The 20,699-nt window shown below is 38.0% G+C and overlaps 4 protein-coding genes, 1 non-coding gene and 1 pseudogene across 6 annotated transcripts; 3 read left to right on the forward strand and 3 right to left on the reverse strand.

The window, feature by feature from the left end:
- The first annotated feature begins 269 nt into the window (after nt 1–269).
- On the forward strand, nt 270–4,756 carry LOC118475066 (photosystem I assembly protein Ycf3-like; annotated as a pseudogene). The gene is made up of 3 exons (XR_004854572.1): nt 270–419; nt 1,154–1,382; nt 2,114–4,756. The product of XR_004854572.1 is annotated as a photosystem I assembly protein Ycf3-like (transcript).
- LOC118475064 (ATP synthase subunit alpha, chloroplastic) lies at nt 434–11,241 on the reverse strand. The gene has a single exon (XM_035963823.1). It carries the CDS (start codon nt 9,907–9,909, stop codon nt 8,386–8,388), a length of 1,524 nt encoding a protein of 507 aa, XP_035819716.1. The 5' UTR covers nt 9,910–11,241; the 3' UTR covers nt 434–8,385.
- Nucleotides 5,133–8,295, forward strand: LOC118475063 (photosystem I P700 chlorophyll a apoprotein A2). Its single transcript, XM_035963822.1, has one exon. The coding sequence runs from the start codon at nt 5,160–5,162 to the stop codon at nt 7,362–7,364; it is 2,205 nt and encodes a 734-aa protein (XP_035819715.1). The 5' UTR covers nt 5,133–5,159; the 3' UTR covers nt 7,365–8,295.
- On the forward strand, nt 8,184–8,255 carry TRNAR-UCU (transfer RNA arginine (anticodon UCU)). Its single transcript has one exon. It is a non-coding gene; the product is annotated as a tRNA-Arg (tRNA).
- On the reverse strand, nt 9,924–13,769 carry LOC118475065 (ATP synthase subunit a, chloroplastic). The gene is made up of 2 exons (XM_035963824.1): nt 11,241–13,769; nt 9,924–10,410 (listed from the first exon to the last, which is right to left on the reverse strand). Exon 1 carries the CDS (start codon nt 13,656–13,658, stop codon nt 12,915–12,917), a length of 744 nt encoding a protein of 247 aa, XP_035819717.1. The 5' UTR covers nt 13,659–13,769; the 3' UTR covers nt 9,924–10,410; nt 11,241–12,914.
- Nucleotides 10,522–19,521, reverse strand: LOC118475062 (DNA-directed RNA polymerase subunit beta''). The gene has a single exon (XM_035963821.1). The coding sequence runs from the start codon at nt 19,492–19,494 to the stop codon at nt 14,911–14,913; it is 4,584 nt and encodes a 1,527-aa protein (XP_035819714.1). The 5' UTR covers nt 19,495–19,521; the 3' UTR covers nt 10,522–14,910.
- Nucleotides 19,522–20,699: the final 1,178 nt, after the last annotated feature.

Genomic DNA, 20,699 nt, shown 5'->3' on the forward strand with positions numbered 1-20,699 from the left:
AATATAAAAGGGGTATGGGGCAATTAATGACTTTGAAAACGCGAAATAGCTGATGAGGGAAGTTGTTGTTGAGAAATAGGAAAGTGGAATGAAATCCAGTCTTAGTCAAATATTTCATATCTCTTCTCTTCTTGTCCAAACAGAAGGAAAAGGAGACAATTTGAGCTGAGCGGAAAATCCATATCTCTCTTATCCATTTAGAGCATATGGATCGATTTATAAGAATCGAATGTTTTGTTTTTATGTTATTTTGTGATAGAATGAAAAGAATTCTATATAGAATGGGTTGGGAATTATGCCTAGATCCCGTATAAATGGAAATTTCATTGATAAGACCTCCTCGATTGTAGCCAATATTTTATTGCAAATAATTCCGACAACCTCCGGGGAAAAAAGGGCATTTACTTATTATAGAGATGGTGCGATTTGACTCTTTTTTTTTTTAGCCCTACCTATATCTCATTCTTACGAGAAAGAGAGAGGGTTCGCATAGAGAGAACAAAATTAGTAAAGGAAACCCGCGCTTGGGGAAGGTGAGGTGAACTAACAATTCCTTCTGTCGTGTATCCTCGATTGATGTGGCCTCAGATGCTTCAATTGTAGATTTGAGTATTGAGCGAAAGGTTACACCTACAGGATAGGTTCTGTATTACAGGGCAATCCGACTCTACTAGTACCAATAGGCAGCATAGGGGAGAAAAGCACTACACCACGAAATATGGAATCAACAAGAGAAAAACTTTGGTTAGAAATTAGCCCTTTCCTGATTGGTATCAGGGTTGGAAAATGGTTGGGATAACAAACAACCATCAGGTTTGTACTTTGGATACCCTTATAACCATCAAGGTCGTTGAAGTTGCTAATTCCTCTAAATAGGAGGCGTTGTGAGACAAAGAAATTCTTGAGCTATCGTTTTCCTCTAGCATTAATATAATTCATTGGTGTTAAGAAAAACCTCTTGGGGAAGGTTGGCTAGAGATTTCTTGGAAAAATACCAGCCCCCTTCGGTCCATAATGAGATGGGACTAATTCGATTTTTATTCTATAGATTTTTCGCTTAGTACTATGTATAGAAGGGAGAAGCCGTATGAGATGAAAACCTCATGTACGGTTTTGGAACGGAGATTTTTTGAATAGAATGAACGACCGTAACGGATGTTGGCTCAATCCGAAGGAAATTATGCGGAAGCTTTGCAGAATTATTATGAAGCTACGCGACTAGAAAATTGATCCCTATGATCGAAGTTATATACTATATAACATAGGCCTTATACACACAAGCAATGGAGAGCATACAAAGGCTTTGGAATATTATTTCCGGGCGCTAGAACGAAACCCCTTCTTACCGCAAGCTTTTAATAATATGGCCGTGATCTGTCATTACGTGCGACTATCTCCACTATAGAAAGAAGAAAAAAAAGAAAGGAGGAAATTTTCTAGTGAATACTAGAAAAGAGGGCTTTCTACATAGGGATCGTCAAAACAACGATTTTACCCTATCAGCTGTAGGAAGGAAGGACACTTCACGAGAATCAAAATAGGAAGAAAGTAGAGCCTATACTACTATTCTATGGATAAAGCTGAAATTGATAGAGAAAACACCGTAAAGATCAATTAGTGAGCGACTGGGTCGATACAACTAAAAAAAACTGCTTCATTATACCACGATATGGGACAAAATTTAGGAATCCGCTTATGTAATAAAGCCGATCCACTAAGGGATTAAGCAGCGGTGTAGTATCAGATCCCAAAGATAGTAAGTTCTTTTTTCTTTCTTATGGAAAAAGGTCTTTTTCCAGGATTCTATAGAAATTTCATATATGAAAGAAACGAAACCGAGATAGTTACCTTTCAGAAAATTCGAACGAAGGATATAGGTCTATCTATGCTTCATTCTTCTGAAGGTGGGAGAAAAGATCAAACTGATTATTGATCAAAATTAGGGTTTGAAACTTAGGTAATTAACTTCTTCTGCTTAACCCAAGAAGAAATTGGATTGATTTTTGAGAAATCGAATTCAGTTAAGATAGGGGAAATTAAGATAGCAATTTCTGAGCCGTATGAGGTAGGAAACTCTCAAGTACGGTTCTAGGGAAAGGAACTGCCTATTCCAACCGAGGAGAACAGGCCATTCTACAGGGCGATTCGGAAATTGCGGAAGCTTGGTTTGATCAAGCTGCTGAGTATTGGAAACAAGCTATAGCGCTTACTCCAGGAAATTATATTGAAGCACAGAACTGGTTAAAGATTACGAAGCGCTTTGAATTTGAATAAGACCACTCTCCATTTTCATAAAAAGGGTGGTTTGGTTGAAAATCAAATCAAGAATTTCATTATATCCCTTTCTTCTACCTTCAATTTTATATCATATTTCATAAGGATAAACAATAGGGATAGGCTCTGGAACAGAAGTAATAAAGTACATAAAAATCGGCAATCTAAATATTCCTACCTAATATATCAGGACGGTCTTATTAATAATTCTAATGAGTTATCTTGGAATTTTGAATCGAATCAAAAAATCTATATTATGCTCACTCAAGGAAAGTAGATGTAGATAGGGGCTTATACCCTCAGAAAAAAAATACACCAGCTTCTTAAATTAAAACGTAAAAAAAGATTTTTTTGTTATGTCGGGAAATAATTTTCCAGAATAACCAATGTCCGTTAGGCACCTAATCCTTATGTCATAATAGATCCGAACACTTGCCTCGGATTGACTTCAATATATAATTGCTCCAGTGAATAACTAAAAAAAAAAAATAGAAGGACGGTAGATAGTAAAGAAAAGGACTAATCATAATATCTATCTTTAAAAGATTCAATAAAAAGACAGTTGGCGGGTCTCTTTGTATGTCTTGTCCGGAAAGAGGAGGACTTAATGATTATTCGTTCGTCGGAACCAGAAGTTAAAATTGCTGTGGATAGGGATCCTATAAAAACATCTTTTGAGGAATGGGCCAGACCCGGGCATTTCTCAAGAACAATAGCTAAGGGCCCCGATACTACCACTTGGATCTGGAACCTACATGCTGATGCTCACGATTTCGATAGTCATACCGGTGATTTGGAGGAGATCTCCCGAAAAGTCTTTAGTGCTCATTTCGGCCAACTCTCCATTATCTTTCTTTGGTTGAGTGGCATGTACTTCCACGGTGCCCGTTTTTCCAATTATGAAGCATGGCTAAGCGATCCTACTCACATTGGACCCAGTGCTCAGGTAGTTTGGCCAATAGTAGGACAAGAAATTTTGAATGGTGATGTAGGCGGGGGTTTCCGAGGAATCCAAATAACCTCTGGTTTTTTTCAGATTTGGCGAGCATCCGGAATAACTAGTGAATTACAACTCTATTGTACCGCAATTGGTGCATTGATTTTTGCATCGTTAATGCTTTTTGCCGGTTGGTTCCATTATCACAAAGCCGCTCCCAAATTGGCCTGGTTCCAAGATGTAGAATCCATGTTGAATCACCACTTAGCGGGATTATTAGGACTTGGGTCTCTTTCTTGGGCGGGACACCAAATCCATGTATCTTTACCGATTAACCAATTTCTCGACGCTGGGGTTGATCCTAAAGAGATACCACTTCCTCATGAATTTATCTTGAATCGCGACCTTTTGGCTCAACTTTATCCTAGTTTTGCCGAAGGAGCAACCCCTTTTTTCACCTTGAATTGGTCCAAATATGCGGAATTTCTTAGTTTTCGCGGAGGACTAGATCCAATAACCGGTGGTCTATGGTTGAGCGATATTGCACACCATCATTTAGCTATTGCTATTCTTTTCCTGATCGCTGGTCATATGTATAGGACCAATTGGGGTATTGGTCATGGACTTAAAGATATTTTGGAGGCTCATAAGGGCCCATTTACAGGACAAGGCCATAAAGGTCTCTATGAAATCCTAACAACGTCATGGCATGCTCAATTATCTCTTAACCTAGCTATGCTAGGCTCTACAACTATTGTTGTAGCTCATCATATGTACTCTATGCCCCCCTATCCATACCTAGCTACTGACTACGGTACACAACTTTCCTTGTTCACACACCACATGTGGATTGGCGGATTTCTAATAGTTGGTGCTGCTGCACATGCAGCCATTTTTATGGTAAGAGACTATGATCCAACTACTCGATACAACGATCTATTAGATCGCGTCCTTAGACACCGCGATGCAATCATATCCCACCTTAACTGGGTATGTATATTTCTGGGTTTTCACAGTTTTGGCTTGTACATTCATAATGATACCATGAGTGCTTTAGGCCGTCCCCAAGATATGTTTTCGGATACCGCCATACAATTACAACCCATCTTTGCTCAATGGATACAAAATATCCATGCTGGCGCGCCTGGCGTAACAGCTCCTGGTGCAACAACAAGTACCAGCTTAACGTGGGGAGGCGGCGAGTTAGTAGCTATAGGCGGCAAAGTAGCTTTGTTACCTATTCCATTAGGAACCGCAGATTTTTTAGTCCATCACATTCACGCATTTACCATCCATGTGACTGTATTAATACTTTTGAAAGGTGTTTTATTTGCTCGCAGTTCCCGTCTGATACCTGATAAAGCAAATCTTGGCTTTCGCTTCCCTTGCGACGGACCTGGGCGAGGGGGAACATGTCAAGTATCCGCCTGGGATCATGTTTTCTTAGGTCTATTCTGGATGTACAATTCTATTTCGGTAGTCATTTTCCATTTCAGTTGGAAAATGCAGTCGGATGTTTGGGGTACTATAAGTGATCAAGGGATAGTAACTCATATCACAGGGGGAAACTTTGCGCAGAGTTCCATTACGATTAATGGTTGGCTTCGAGATTTCTTGTGGGCACAGGCATCCCAAGTAATTCAGTCTTATGGTTCTTCATTATCTGCATATGGTCTTTTTTTCTTAGGCGCTCATTTTGTCTGGGCTTTCAGTTTAATGTTTTTATTCAGCGGCCGTGGTTATTGGCAAGAACTCATTGAATCTATCGTTTGGGCTCATAACAAATTAAAAGTTGCTCCTGCTACTCAGCCTAGAGCCTTGAGCATTATACAAGGACGTGCTGTAGGAGTAACCCATTACCTTCTGGGTGGAATTGCCACAACATGGGCATTCTTCTTAGCGAGAATTATTGCAGTAGGATAGTGGCTAGGAGGATTTGAAAGGCATTATGGAATTAAGATTTCCCAGGTTTAGCCAAGGCTTAGCTCAGGACCCCACTACTCGTCGTATTTGGTTTGGTATTGCTACCGCACATGATTTCGAAAGTCATGATGATATTACTGAGGAACGTCTTTATCAGAACATTTTTGCTTCTCACTTTGGGCAGTTAGCAATAATCTTTCTATGGACGTCCGGAAATCTGTTTCATGTAGCTTGGCAAGGAAATTTTGAATCATGGATACAGGATCCTTTACACGTAAGACCTATTGCTCATGCCATTTGGGATCCTCATTTTGGGCAACCCGCTGTGGAAGCCTTTACTCGAGGAGGTGCTGCCGGTCCAGTGAATATCGCTTATTCTGGGGTTTATCAGTGGTGGTATACAATTGGATTGCGCACCAATGAAGATCTTTATACTGGAGCTCTTTTTCTATTATTTCTTTCTACGCTATCCTTAATAGGGGGTTGGTTACATCTACAACCCAAATGGAAGCCAAGCCTTTCGTGGTTCAAAAACGCCGAATCTCGTCTGAATCATCATTTGTCAGGACTTTTCGGAGTAAGTTCTTTGGCTTGGACAGGACATTTAGTTCATGTTGCTATTCCCGGATCCAGGGGGGAGTACGTTCGATGGAATAATTTCTTAGATGTATTACCCTATCCCCAGGGGTTGGGTCCCCTTCTGACGGGTCAGTGGAATCTTTATGCCCAAAATCCTGATTCGAGTAATCATTTATTTGGTACCACTCAAGGAGCGGGAACTGCCATTCTGACCCTTCTTGGGGGATTCCATCCACAAACACAAAGTTTGTGGCTGACCGATATTGCTCATCATCATTTAGCTATTGCATTTATTTTTCTCATTGCCGGTCATATGTATCGAACTAACTTCGGAATTGGGCACAGTATCAAAGATCTTTTAGAAGCACATACTCCTCCGGGGGGTCGATTAGGACGTGGGCATAAAGGCCTTTATGATACAATCAATAATTCGATTCATTTTCAATTAGGCCTTGCTCTAGCTTCCTTAGGGGTTATTACTTCCTTAGTAGCTCAACATATGTACTCTTTACCTGCTTATGCATTCATAGCACAAGACTTTACTACTCAAGCTGCTTTATATACTCATCACCAATACATTGCAGGGTTCATCATGACAGGGGCTTTTGCTCATGGAGCTATTTTTTTCATTAGGGATTACAATCCGGAACAGAATGAAGATAATGTATTGGCAAGAATGTTAGACCATAAGGAAGCTATCATATCTCATTTAAGTTGGGCTAGCCTCTTCCTAGGATTCCATACCTTGGGCCTTTATGTTCATAACGACGTTATGCTTGCTTTTGGTACTCCAGAAAAGCAAATCTTGATTGAACCTATATTTGCCCAATGGATACAATCTGCTCATGGTAAGACGACATATGGGTTCGATATACTCTTATCTTCAACGAATGGCCCCGCTTTCAATGCAGGTCGAAACATATGGTTGCCCGGATGGTTGAATGCTGTTAATGAGAATAGTAATTCGCTTTTCTTAACAATAGGACCTGGGGATTTCTTGGTTCATCATGCTATTGCTCTAGGTTTGCATACAACTACATTGATTTTAGTAAAGGGTGCTTTAGATGCACGCGGTTCCAAATTAATGCCGGATAAAAAGGATTTCGGGTATAGTTTTCCTTGCGACGGCCCAGGGCGCGGCGGTACTTGTGATATTTCTGCTTGGGACGCGTTTTATTTGGCAGTTTTCTGGATGTTAAATACCATTGGATGGGTTACTTTTTATTGGCATTGGAAACACATTACATTATGGCAGGGCAACGTTTCACAATTTAATGAATCCTCCACTTATTTGATGGGATGGTTAAGAGATTACCTATGGTTAAACTCTTCACAACTTATTAATGGATATAATCCTTTTGGGATGAATAGTTTATCAGTATGGGCTTGGATGTTCTTATTTGGACATCTTGTTTGGGCTACAGGATTTATGTTCTTAATTTCCTGGCGTGGATATTGGCAGGAATTAATTGAGACTTTAGCATGGGCTCATGAACGGACACCTTTGGCTAATTTAATTCGCTGGAGAGATAAGCCCGTGGCTCTTTCCATTGTGCAAGCAAGATTGGTCGGATTAGCCCACTTTTCCGTGGGTTATATATTCACTTATGCAGCTTTCTTGATTGCCTCAACATCAGGCAAGTTTGGTTAATTTAGTTATTTTTTTTTGTACTGTATCAGAACCCAGTTCATTACTCTTGATGGAGAGGGAGGATCCGCCTTTTTAGATTTTTGCTATTTATTTTTCTATCTAGGATTAGAACCATATACTTGGTAATAATAGGAACGGCACATTATGGCAAAAAAAAGTTTGATTCAGAGGGAGAAGAAGCGGCAGAAATTAGAACAAAAATATCATTTGATTCGTCGATCCTCAAAAAAAAAGATAAGAAGCAAAGTTTCCCCTTTGAGTTTGAGCGAAAAAACAAAAATGCAAGAAAAATTGCAATCCCTACCACGTAATAGTGCACCTACACGCCTTCATCGACGTTGTTTTTTAACCGGAAGACCTAGAGCTAACTATCGAGACTTTGGGCTATCCGGACACATACTTCGAGAAATGGTTTATGCATGTTTGTTACCGGGTGCAACAAGATCCAGTTGGTAAGGATAAAATACCCTTTCTTTCATATTTGTATGGTTTTCTCGAATTGATGATCGTAGAAGAGCCCTCTTTACCATTCTGTATAAATGGACTATTCTATTTGTATAGATATGGTAGAGGGGCCTATCCAACCCACTAGTTTCCCGCTAAGAAGGTGGAGCAGTTTGGTAGCTCACAAAGCTCATAACCTTGGGGTTACGGGTTCGATACTGACTACCTGCTCCATATTCCTTCTTTATGATATATGTATCATCCATTTGTATATGGTATATGGATTTGTTTTTCTTTCCTAAAAGAGTTTCGGTCTAACAGTTTTTTATTATTTCTCTGAAATATAAAAAAGAAAGAATAAAATAAGAAAGAGAAGCGTCCATTGTCTAATGGATAGGACAGAGGTCTTCTAAACCTTTGGTATAGGTTCAAATCCTATTGGACGCAATCTTTTTTCTATCTATTCTTTAAATAACTATACTAAAAACGAAAAAAAATTTTGCATGATTCAAATGAAAAATCTTTGATTCCTCTTCTACTAACACGAGTTATACTAATAAGAGTAGACATGCTATATTTATGTTTGTTCCTGAAGGGAAAACCGTTCAAGCTGTTCCTGAATAGCTTCCTTCAAAAGGGTTTCTGCTTGCTCGGTGAATGTCTTACTAGAAGATATAATTTCTTGGAATTGAGGTTTAGTATCTTTTAGGTGTTTACGTAACTCATCCAGAAATTTCTTTACCTGTTCAATTTCTAACGAATCAAGATATCCTCTCGTTCCGGTATAAATAGTAGCTACCTGCTCTTCCACTGGGAGAGGGTTTGATTGGGATTGTTTAAGCAATTCCCGTAATCGTCGACCCCTTGCCAATTGATTCTGACTTGTTTTATCCAGAGCGGAGGCGAATTGTGCAAAGGCTTGTAATTCTGCGAATTGAGCTAGTTCCAATTTTGATTTGCCAGCTACTTGTTTCATGGCTTTAATTTGAGCTGCGGATCCTACTCTGGAAACTGAAATACCCACATTAATAGCAGGTCGAATTCCGGCATTGAATAGATCCGCGGATAAGAATATTTGTCCATCTGTAATTGAAATTACATTAGTAGGAATATAGGCGGAAACGTCTCCAGATTGAGTCTCCACTATTGGTAAAGCGGTCATACTCCCTTCGCCTAAAAGAGAATTTAATTTAGCGGCTCTTTCTAAAAGGCGTGAATGCAAATAAAAAACATCCCCTGGATAAGCTTCGCGGCCGGGAGGTCTTCTTAATAGAAGGGACATTTGGCGATAAGCTTGTGCCTGTTTGGAGAGATCATCATAAATTATTAAGGTATGCCGTTCGCGGTACATAAAATACTCAGCCAGGGCTGCTCCCGTATAAGGAGCGAGATATTGTAATGTAGCGGGTGAATCCGCCATTTCAGCTACTACAATAGTGTATTCCATGGCCCCCTCTTCGTGGAAAGTAGTTACTACTTGAGCCACGGAGGATGCTCTTTGACCGATAGCTACATAAACACATATTACATCTTGACCTTTTTGATTGAGAATTGTATCTGTGGCTACTGCTGTTTTGCCAGTCTGTCTGTCCCCAATAATTAACTCTCGCTGACCGCGCCCTATGGGGATCATCGAATCGATAGCAATAAGCCCTGTTTGAAGGGGTTCATATACGGAACGCCTAGAAATTATACCCGGAGCAGGAGATTCAATTAAGCGAGATTCTGAAGCGACAATTTCGCCTCTCCCATCAATAGGTTTAGCGAGAGCATTTATAACACGACCCAAGTAAGCCTCGCTCACGGGTATCTGAGCAATTCTTCCTGTTGCTTTTACAAAACTTCCCTCTTGTATCATCAACCCATCGCCCATTAATACAATCCCAACATTTTTAGATTCCAAATTCAGAGCAATACCTCTCGTCCCTTCTGCAAATTCGACTAATTCACCTGACATTATTTCACCAAGACCTATAATACGAGCAATCCCATCCCCCACTTGCACTACGCGACCGATATTCTCAATCCCTACTTTCCTATTATATTGTTCAATACGTTCGCGGAGAATTTTATTAATTTCGTCGACTCGAAGGGTTGCCATTAGTGTTTCTTTAATTTTTTTTTTTTTGGAAGCAAGGGAAAAATAATGCCTAAATTCTAAACAAAAGTAGAAGTTCAAAACCTAATAAATTGAATTATCTCTTCCATTCTATGGCCCCGAGAATGCCAATATTAGCACGAATCGTACGGAAATGTAACTCGGTATTCAAACAACTATTCAGAGTTCCTAGAGCTCCTTGTACAGCTTGTTGGAAAACCCGTTGTCGGACCTGATTCATCGCCCTTTGTTTTTCAAAATAAAGGGTTTCGTTTTTAGACTTTTCTAATTGTTCCAAACTAATAGAAGTAGCATTAATCAAATTTTCTTTTTCTCGTTCTATTTCAGAGTATCCATTCATTCGATACTCATCTGCTTCCAGTTCGACTTTCTGTAATCGAATACGAGCTTTTTCGAGTTGTTCAAGGGTCCCTTTACGCAATTCTTCCGAATTTCGAATAGTACTTAAAATCCTCTGTTTTCGATTATCTAATAAATCTTTTAATGAAAGTAGATTATCTTGCTATTAAGTTTACAATTTTTATGATCTCTTCCCGAACCAAACATGAATCTTTCGATTCATTTGGCTCTCCCGCTCCTTTTTTTCTTTTTTGTTATGTATTATGGCTATTTCCATATCTTTTTTTTATGTAATGAGCCTATCCTCTATCCTCTCTTTTCTGTTTGTATTTCTATATACCCAAACTTATATAAGACTAGATGAATATTAAGAGGACTCTTCCAACTAGATAAAAATCTATCATGGTCAGCAAAGTTGTTTCTTTATTTGTGTTTGCTCTGTTAGTTAATAATTTCAATTTCATTAAGAAAAACTAACTAAATAAATGGAAAATAAAAATTGATAGAATTCCTTTTATTTTTTCTTCAAATCCAAAAAATTTCTCTTTTTTTTATACATAGGTCGTCGATTTGGCATTGGAAAAAGGGCTGCGTGCCCTTCTAGTAAATAGTTCAAACTATTTTATCGATATGAGTGTTCTATATCAGATAAATTCTACACTAGCTATTTCCCGTTTAAAGCATTTCGAGACTAATACTAATGTAGTTGTAGAAAGAGTACCCCTTTTTGCCCGGACTTCAAGCAGTTTAGCTTTAACCGTGTTAATGGTCTCACATTATTGGTCTATAGAGAATCAAAGTAAATTTACCAATGAATCGCGAAATGCTATGGTTCTTCCATATGATTTCTGAAGTTATTCAGAAGTAATTCGTCGAGATCGTGCACCTTTTCTTATTTATCAAAAAAAATACTAAAAATATTCTAAAGTGCAGCCGGATAGATCCAATCTATTCTTGAAATAGACAACTCGCACACACTCCCTTTCCAAAAAAAATCAATACACCAACCACTACAGTTAGATTTATTAGATTTGTTGCTAAAATATCGGTATTAAGCCCGAAACTCCCAGCGAATGGCCAGTGAGCTAAAAAAACAAAAGAATGGGTTACATTTTTCATATGCTCTCCTCTTATAGATAGGACGAACAAAGAAGAAAGTTTTTCGATTACTTACTTCGCTCGTCCTTTTTTGATCGGTTTTTTTAATGCAAATAGATTCAATCTAATAATTTCTTTTAGATTAAGTCTTAGGTCTCGTTTGACCTGTGAAAGATCTCCTTTGTTGAAATGTTCCCAAAATTCCTAAAATAAAAGGAAAAATACTTTCCACTGTCCTAAACTAAGGACGGGAAGGAAGAGGGCGAGCATATCCTCTAAATTGATCATGCTCAAATCAGCCCTTCTTGGGGTTCCTAGGGTATTGTCTGTCCCGATAAATACAAAATTTCCGGAATAATATAAAAAAGAAATAATATAATAAATAGGAGTAAAGTAAAGTATTGATATACTTAGAATTACATAAGCAAATGCCAATGTACTAAAAAAAGAAAAAAGTATCTAATCTAAAGGGCTCATTTTCTTTTTTAGGATTAAACAAAAGGGTTCGCAAATAAAGCGCTAGGTGCACAACCAGTCCATAAATTGTTAAAGCTTCCATAAAAGCTAGACTAAGCAATAAAGTACCTCTTATTTTACCTTCTGCTTCTGGCTGTCTCGCAATACCTTCTACAGCTTGTCCTGCAGCAGTACCTTGACCACTCCGGGCCCAATAGAAGCAAGCCCTACGGCCAATCCAGCAGCAATAACGGAAGCAGCAGCAATTAGTGGATTCATGATGAGTTCCTCGTGTCAAAAAAAAAATGGTTAAGGATACAATCAACCAAGAAATTATTACTTCCAACTTCTAAGCTCTATCGGGTAGAAGTAACTAATAAGTACAAATAAATGATAATCGAAATCGTTCGAATTACTTCGAGATCTCGTTTTTAGTTTCTAATCATTAGAGGTTTGTGTAAATCCATATGATTCTCATTATTCTATTTCTCTTTCTTTTCAACCAATCACTCTTTTATTCCATCCTTTTTTTTACTCTTCGATATCTTTGAGTTCCCATTTTTTCCCCTTCATCTAACATAATAAAAGACGAAATACAGGAAGAACCCCTATTGAAATCGAACTAATCCAAATCCAATAGGAATCAAATCAAGATATACAATTGATAACAATATGCTGCAATAGAACTAGATATGGAATCCAGTTCCATATAGAAGGGAATTCTATATATCGGATTAGATAATGAATCTAACTTAGGAATAAAAAAAATCCCATATACATTTGTTTCTTCTATTTTGTTTGCCTATTTTCTCATTTTCTATTGAATCCGATTCTAAAATCATTCTTTAGAAAGCCACACAAAAGATGACTGTCTTATAGGCATTAAAGATATAGATCTAACCTGACTTGGCCCCCCTGAATGCATATATACTTTACCTCTTCCATAATATAGTCTATTCTCTCTCCTACAACTCTAGGTTGTATATTCATACGCCTTTCGAACTATTTAGTTTTCCAACTAAGAGGATTATCCGGAATCATGCATGAATTGGGCTAAGCTAAAAAAAGAAAGACTATTTCAAAAACTAGTTAATTCAATGATGACCTTCCATGGATTCACCTATATAGGCTGCGGCTAACGTTGCAAAAATAAGAGCTTGAATACCGCTTGTAAATAATCCAAGAAACATGACCGGTATAGGGACTACTAAGGGGACTAAAGAAACAAGAACAACAACGACTAATTCATCCGCCAATATATTTCCGAAAAGTCGAAAACTAAGTGATAATGGTTTTGTGAAATCTTCTAGGATGTTAATAGGTAAAAGGATTGGGGTTGGTTTAATATATTTTTCGAAATAACTCAATCCTTTTTTGCTAAGACCCGCATAAAAATATGCCGCTGATGTTAGTAAAGCTAAAGCAACAGTAGTATTTATATCATTCGTGGGCGCTGCTAATTCCCCATGGGGTAACTCTATAATTTTCCAAGGTAAAAGAGCACCTGACCAATTCGAAACAAAAATAAAAAGGAACATAGTTCCAATAAAGGGAACCCAGGGACCATATTCTTCTCCAATCTGAGTTTTGCTCAAGTCTCGAATAAACTCAAGGACATATTCGAAGAAATTCTGACCATCGGTCGGGATGGTTTGTGGATTCCGAACAGCTATGATAACTGAACCTAGCAAAATAGTAATTACGACCCAAGAAGTGATGAGTACTTGGGCATGAATTTGGAAACCTCCTATTTGCCAATAGAAGTGTTGCCCTACTTCTACACCCGATATATCATATAACCCCTTGAGTGTTTTAATGGAACATGGTGTAATATTCATATTGTCCTCTGATAAAAATTGAACTTCAAAAAAGGAATTCTTTTGATTCAAGCATCTCTTTCTCAACTCAGCAACTTGAAGTATTAATCTTATATTTAATATACCAAGAAATCACATCAGATCATAATATATATCAATACCCTCTAATATATATCAATATTTCCCTTCTTTTATCTATGCAAAACAAAAAAGAATAGTAATTAATCCTATAAATCTACGCAGTTGCTCAAGAATTCACTATTCTTCTTAATCAACGATTTCTTATATAGAGAGAACGGCCCTCAGAAATTGCAAATACTAATTTGTTAAGAATTAATCGAATTGAAGTCATAGTGTCATCGTTGGCAGGAATCGATATATTCGCAAGATCTGGGTCACAATTTGTATCGACTAAAGAAATAGTAGGAATCCCCAAAATGGCACATTCCTGAAGAGCTATATACTCTTTTTGCTGATCAAGGACGATCACAATGTCAGGCAACCTCGTCATATATTTGATCCCGCCGAGATATCTTTGCAAGGTAGATAATTTTCTCTTTAAGATTGCCGCATCTCTTTTTGGGAGATGGTGGAATTTTCCCATTTTTTCTTCTGCTCTTAAGTCTCTAAATTGAGAAAGTCTAGTTTTGGTAATCGACCAATTCGTTAACATACCGCTGAACCACTTTTTATTAACATAATGACAACGAGACCTTATTGCAGCTGATGCTACTAAATCCGCTGCTCTTTTTTTGGTACCAACAATTAAGAAGCTTTTTCCCTGACTTGCTGCATCAAAAACTAAATCACAAGCTTCTGATAAAAAACGAGCTGTTCTAGCAAGATTTGTAATATGAGTACCTTTACGCTTTGCCGAGATGTAAGGGGCCATTTTGGGATTCCATTTCTTAATACCATGACCAAAATGAACTCCCGCTTCTATCATCTCTTTCAAATTGATGTTCCAATATCTTCTTGTCATTTTTTCCACACTTCCTTTTTTTTTCTTTTTTCGTGTTACCATTACGGAATTCATTTCTTTTTGAAGATTAAGAAAGAGCCGAAATAGCTTGAAATAAATAATAATTGTTCCAATGGAACCTTCTTGACCATTGATACACGGTATAAACATAGCCTTAATGAATTAACTGACTTCTTTTACTTATTAAAATACAATTTAAATTTAAGTACAAAATCGAAAATCAGACCTGTTAGCATTCTAAGGTCAAAAGTATAGTTTAAATTAAAGTAAAAAAAATTGCTTTATGTATACTTAAATCGTATAAATAGGGGTAAACGGGGTCTCTGATGTTTCATAGAAATTGTTTGTTACGTCAGAATCAGAAGAAACTAATTCTGTATGGAGAAACAAAATATCTCTCATTTCCGACGCGAATAGATTTTTTTTTTGAATTTCTAAATAAAGGTTCTTGTCTTGTGGGGAACGATGCACAAATTTTTGGAATCCGGTACCAACAGGTATAATCCCCCCCAGAACTACGTTTTCTTTCAGACCTTTCAACCAATCAATACGACCTCGTAGGGCAGCTTTTGCTAAAACTCGAGCAGTTTCTTGAAAACTTGCTTCAGATATGAAACTTTGGGTATTCAGGGAAGCCCTTGTTATTCCCAATAAGATTGCCCGATAATAGATCGATTCATCTAAAGCCCGCCCTGCTCGTTCCGCTCGCAATAGTCCTATTAATTCCCCAGGTAAAAAAACATTAGACATTCCATCTTCGGAAACCCTTACTTTTGATGTTACTTGGCGTATAATAATCTCTATATGTCTATTATGGATCTGTACCCCTTGGGATCGATAAACCTTTTGGATCTTATTAACCAAAGAGATACGACTTTGGGCTATGGTTAGCTCAGCTCCAATCAAGAATCCCCAGGGAACCCCAAGAATTCTTGGTATACGTTCATTCCAATCCTCAATTCTCCTTTCGAGATTCGGCGATAGTGAATCAATTGAACGCGCTTCGAAGATTTGTTCTACTTTTGGAAGACCTTGCGTTATATCACTGGATCTCGATTTTTCATATATAAACGTAACTAACCTATCTCCTTTGTAAAGGATTTTTCCATAATGACCATGAACAGTTGCTCCTATAGTGGCCAAATAAGGCTTAGCTGCTCTTAGAACAAAGGAGTCCATATTAACAATGAAAATTTGACCAGATTTTTTTATGTGTAATTTAAATAGACATAAATTTTCACAAATAAATTGTCCAAGGTGAATTATTGCCAATGTCTCTTCCCATGAGTCATGATGGAGAAAGTGCCAATTCAAATGGAATGGCTCCAACATGATGTTACTGTCAAAATTCGAAATCCTTTTATTTTCGTCTATTAAAGAGTATTTAAGTCCTTGAAGTACTTGTAAGGTTTGTTTCAAATTGTCAAGGAACAAGTATTTTTTTAACAAGATCTGATTATGCGTTAATAAATAGTAAGATGAAGAAAAATTCGATATACTAGGTACAATAACGCCTAAGAGCCCAAAAATATCTCGAATAGGAATTCTAGGATTCGATTCTTTTACCGCATTGGGATATTTAGAATTCTTGAATAAACCAATTCGAGAACAGTTGGATGCCAACAAAATCATCAAAGATGGATATTCTTTATTTCGATTCAACAAGGTGCCAATAACTTCTTGATGTTGGCTAAGTGATTGAATCTTCGCCTTGGAATAAAAGGAATTGGTATTGTTGCGATCTAACCTATTATTGGGAATCAATCCTACACTTGTCCTATCATACCTTCTTCGTGTATACAAAATAGTAGACTTGACTAACTCAATTCTTAGGAAATCGCGAATTAGATCATTTGTTTTTACCTCAACAAGAGAAGCACGAGCTCCCTCTTTTTCTTCTTGTTCCCAATTCACTACTAAGCAAGTTCGAACGAATTGACTATTCGTGTGATAAATTCTTTGAGTTAACTTGCTATTTTCATGAGAAATAAAATTGACAAGTCGAAGTTGGAGATTATCCTCTTCTTGCAGGAGATCCTGCGGGAAAAGTGTTGCTAAATTTATCCCTTCGTCCATTTCATATGCGACTGCAGGTCGAACCGAAACAAAATACTTTTCCTTGCTTTTGAGAAATTTTTTCCGTTGAACATAAACCCAATTTTTCCTTTTTTTTGATTCCTTAGAATCTTTTTTTTCTCTTTCTGGTGGTATCAAACTGCCACCTAATATCTTATCCGCCTCTTCAGGAAAATGAATATCTCCGGAAAAGATTTTGAGTTCTGTATGGCTTTTTTTTCTCTTCACTCGGACCAATCCACCTAGTCGACTTCTTGTATTTTTTGTGAGTTGTGTATCGACTCCAATAATACTATTGTCAAGTACCTTTAGGGATGAGGATCTCGGCAAGATATGCAGTTCTTGAAGAATGAAAAAAAACCGATCTACTTCTTTTTGGTATTTTAGACTAAATTCTTTTGTTCCTCGATGCTCAATAAAACCCTCTTTTTTTAAGATAGAATCTTCCTCCGGGCTCCCATATTCGTCTTCTGAGTCTTCCTCTGAGTCTTCTTCTGAGTCTTCTTCTAAAGTCCCATATTCCTTCTCTGAGCCATCTTCAGAGCTCCCATATTCTTCTTCTGATTCTTCCTCTAGGATTTCATATTCGCCCTCTCCCTCTCGAGTCCTATATTTGTTCTCTAGGCTCCCATATTCTTCCTCTGAGTCTTTCTCTAGAGTCCTATATTCGTCCTCTAGGATCCCATATTCATCTTCTAGGGTTTCATATTCGTCCTCTAGAGTCCTATATTCGTCTTCTAGGATTTTATATTCGCCCTCTCCCTCTCGGGTCCTATATTTGTTCTCTGGGCTCTCATATTCGTCTTCTGAGTCTTCCTCTCGAGTCCGATATTCTTCCTCTCGAGTCCTATACTCTTCCTCTTGGGTCCGATATTCTTCCTCCAGGGTCCTATATCTAAATTTAACAATTCCTGAACCCCTTTTATCTTTTCTGTATCGTGGATCGTCAAAATAAGCAAAAATAGTATTTCTACGTAAAACACCCATAAAGGGTATTTCCATTGAAATACCCAAACAGGATATTCGCTCTTTTTCTTGTTCTTGATGATATTGTAATGGAACGACGAGCCTATTTCTTCGCTTTTTCGCCAACAAATCTGAATTATCTTGAAGAATGGAAGGATAGAAACAATTCCAATGACCGTTGAACACGATTCGATCTGGCGTTAAATAATCAAGAATTTCTCTATCTTTTTTACCAAAAGTATCCAACAGTCTATGGCTTACTTGATCATTAGCCATTGAGAAGTCAAAGATATATCTTCCATCAACAGAAAAAGAATAAGTATTCATTTGATCTTGATCCTTGTGCAGCGAAAAAGATGCTATACTGGATCTGCACATACTTACTGACAATATCCATAAATGGCTTGTTTTTGGTAATCGACGAAGATTACCATATTGATATTCGGGCGCATGGTAAACATCAGTACTCCAGTGCATTTCCCCGTCTGATTCGGAATAAATATGCTTTTGTACCTTTTCTTTAAAATGCAAAGTGGACGTTCCGGCACGAATCTCCGCAATTACTTGTTCAGATTCTACATATTGATCATTTTGCACTAGAATCAAGCTTTTTAACGGAATATTCACACTATGTAGAATATCCTGACTCTGAATAGTTACATGCAAGTCTATATAGCATAGAAAAGCAGGCTGCCCATGACGGGTACGTGTGGGGTGAACCAAATCCTCATTGAATTGGATTTTTCCATTCGAGGGGGATCGTATAAGGTCGGCAGTACCCCCTGTGAATACTCCACCAGTATGAAAAGTTCTTAATGTTAATTGAGTCCCCGGCTCCCCAATTGATTGACCCGCAATAATACCTACAGCTTCCCCCAATTCGACCAGATCCCCATGAGTGGGACTCCGCCCATAACATAATTGACAGATCCAAGATGTGCTCCGGCAAGTAAAGGGGGTTCTAATATATATTGGTTGTGCTCGAAACGGTTGTGCTCGAAAGGCAGTTATGAATCGATTGACTAATCCAATTCCAATATCTTGATTTCGAGAAGCAATGCATCGTGAACCAATATATATATCGTCTGCTAATACACGACCAATTAGTGTTTGGACAAAAAGTTTTTCCGTCATCCCATTTTGAGGACTCACAGAAATACCTTGGATAGTACCACAATCTCTTCTACGCACAATAATATGTTGAACTACTTCAACAAGTCTACGTGTAAGATAGCCAGCATCCGCTGTTCGTACAGCAGTATCTACAACCCCTTTTCGGGCTCCGTAGCAGGAAATTATATATTCTGTCAAAGAAAGTCCCTCGCGTAAATTGCTTTGAATAGGTAAATCAATCATTTGTCCTTGAGGATCCGCCATTAACCCTCTCATACCTACTAATTGGTGTACCTGAGATGCATTTCCTCTGGCTCCTGAAAAAGACATTAGATAGACTGGATTAGAAGGATCCGTTATTCGAAAATTCGAATTCATTTCTTGTTTCAAATATTCACTTGTAGCATACCATATCTCAACGGATTGGCGTAATTTTTCTACCGCGTGTATAGCTCCATAATAATAGTGTTTCTCCAAAAGAAAACTCTGTTGTTCCGCGTCTTGGACTAACCATCCTTTAGAGGGTATTGTTAAAAGATCCTCGATTCCTAAAGAAATCGATGTAGTAGTGGCTTGATGGAAGCCCAGAGTCTTTATTTGATCCAGTATATGGGATGTATATCCCATTCCGAAATGATCTATTAATCTGCTAATAAGCCGTTTCATAGCAGTTCCGTCTATCTCTTTATTATGAAAGACCAGGTTGGCCCGTTCTGCCATACATAAGTACCCCCTTTTTTTGGCTGAGTAGGATTCGACAATTGCTGAGTAGGATTCGACAATGGGCCTGAGTCAGTGATTCGAAAACTTAATTTACTCCCTTTCCTCAATCTCAATCTGGATTTGCGCGGCAAAAAAGATGGTACTAGCGAAATCGGAATGCCCCCCGAAAGGGGCATCGCCGAATCTAACTTCCTTGTTTAGATAGTGTATGAATAGGCCCGACTAAATCCTTGTATGGCTTCCTCTATTTCTCTATAAAAAGAAATATGACCAAGAGTGGTTCGAATGTATATAGAACGGATTTCTTTTTTTCTATTTCCCACTACTAGATAGTGGGCATAAATCTCATGATAAGTCCCAAAAGATTCATATTGAACTTCAATCGGAACTTCTCTTGACCCAACGATGCGTTGATCTAGTTTCCATCGGAGCCACAAGGGACTGTTTAAACCGATTCGTTTTTGTCTATAAGCTCCCAGTGCATCATAGGAACTAGAAAAATGGGGTTCTTTATCTTTCGTATACTTATAATAATTGTTATTATTGTAGTTTACTTTTTTATTTGGAGAGTTTCCGCAACTATTATATCTATTTGCACAAATACCTAGACGGTTTCCAATCGTTAATACATAAAGTCCGATAAGCATGTCTTGGGTTGGCACGCAAATAGGATCTCCAATAGCGGGAGACAGGAGATTCATATGAGAAAACATAAGTAAACGGGCTTCCGCCTGAGCTTCCAAGGATAAAGGTAGGTGAACAGCATTTGATCCCCATCAAAGTCCGCATTGAAACCCTTACACACTAATGGATGTAAACACATAGTACGTCCCTCTACTAAAGTGGGTTGGAAGGCCTGTATGCCTAATCTATGCAGGGTAGGTGCTCTGTTCAACAGTACAGGATGTCCCCGCATAACTTCTTGAAGTATTTCCCATACAATGGGTTCCTTTTCCCAAATTTTCCTTTTAGCAATCCTGACATTAGAAGTAGCACGTTTCGTGATTAAATCGCGAATTACAAATAGCTGAAAAAGCTTTATTGCTATCTCTAGAGGTAATCCACATTGATGTAATGAAAGCGAAGGACCCACAACAATGACAGAACGCCCCGAGTAATCGACCCGTTTCCCAAGCAGAGTCTCGCGAAACCTCCCCTCTTTACCCTCAATTACATCTGAAAGTGATTTGTATACTTTATTG

Source organism: Zea mays, unplaced genomic scaffold (genome assembly GCF_902167145.1).
Source record: "Zea mays cultivar B73 unplaced genomic scaffold, Zm-B73-REFERENCE-NAM-5.0 scaffold_399, whole genome shotgun sequence".
NCBI lineage: Eukaryota > Viridiplantae > Streptophyta > Magnoliopsida > Poales > Poaceae > Zea > Zea mays.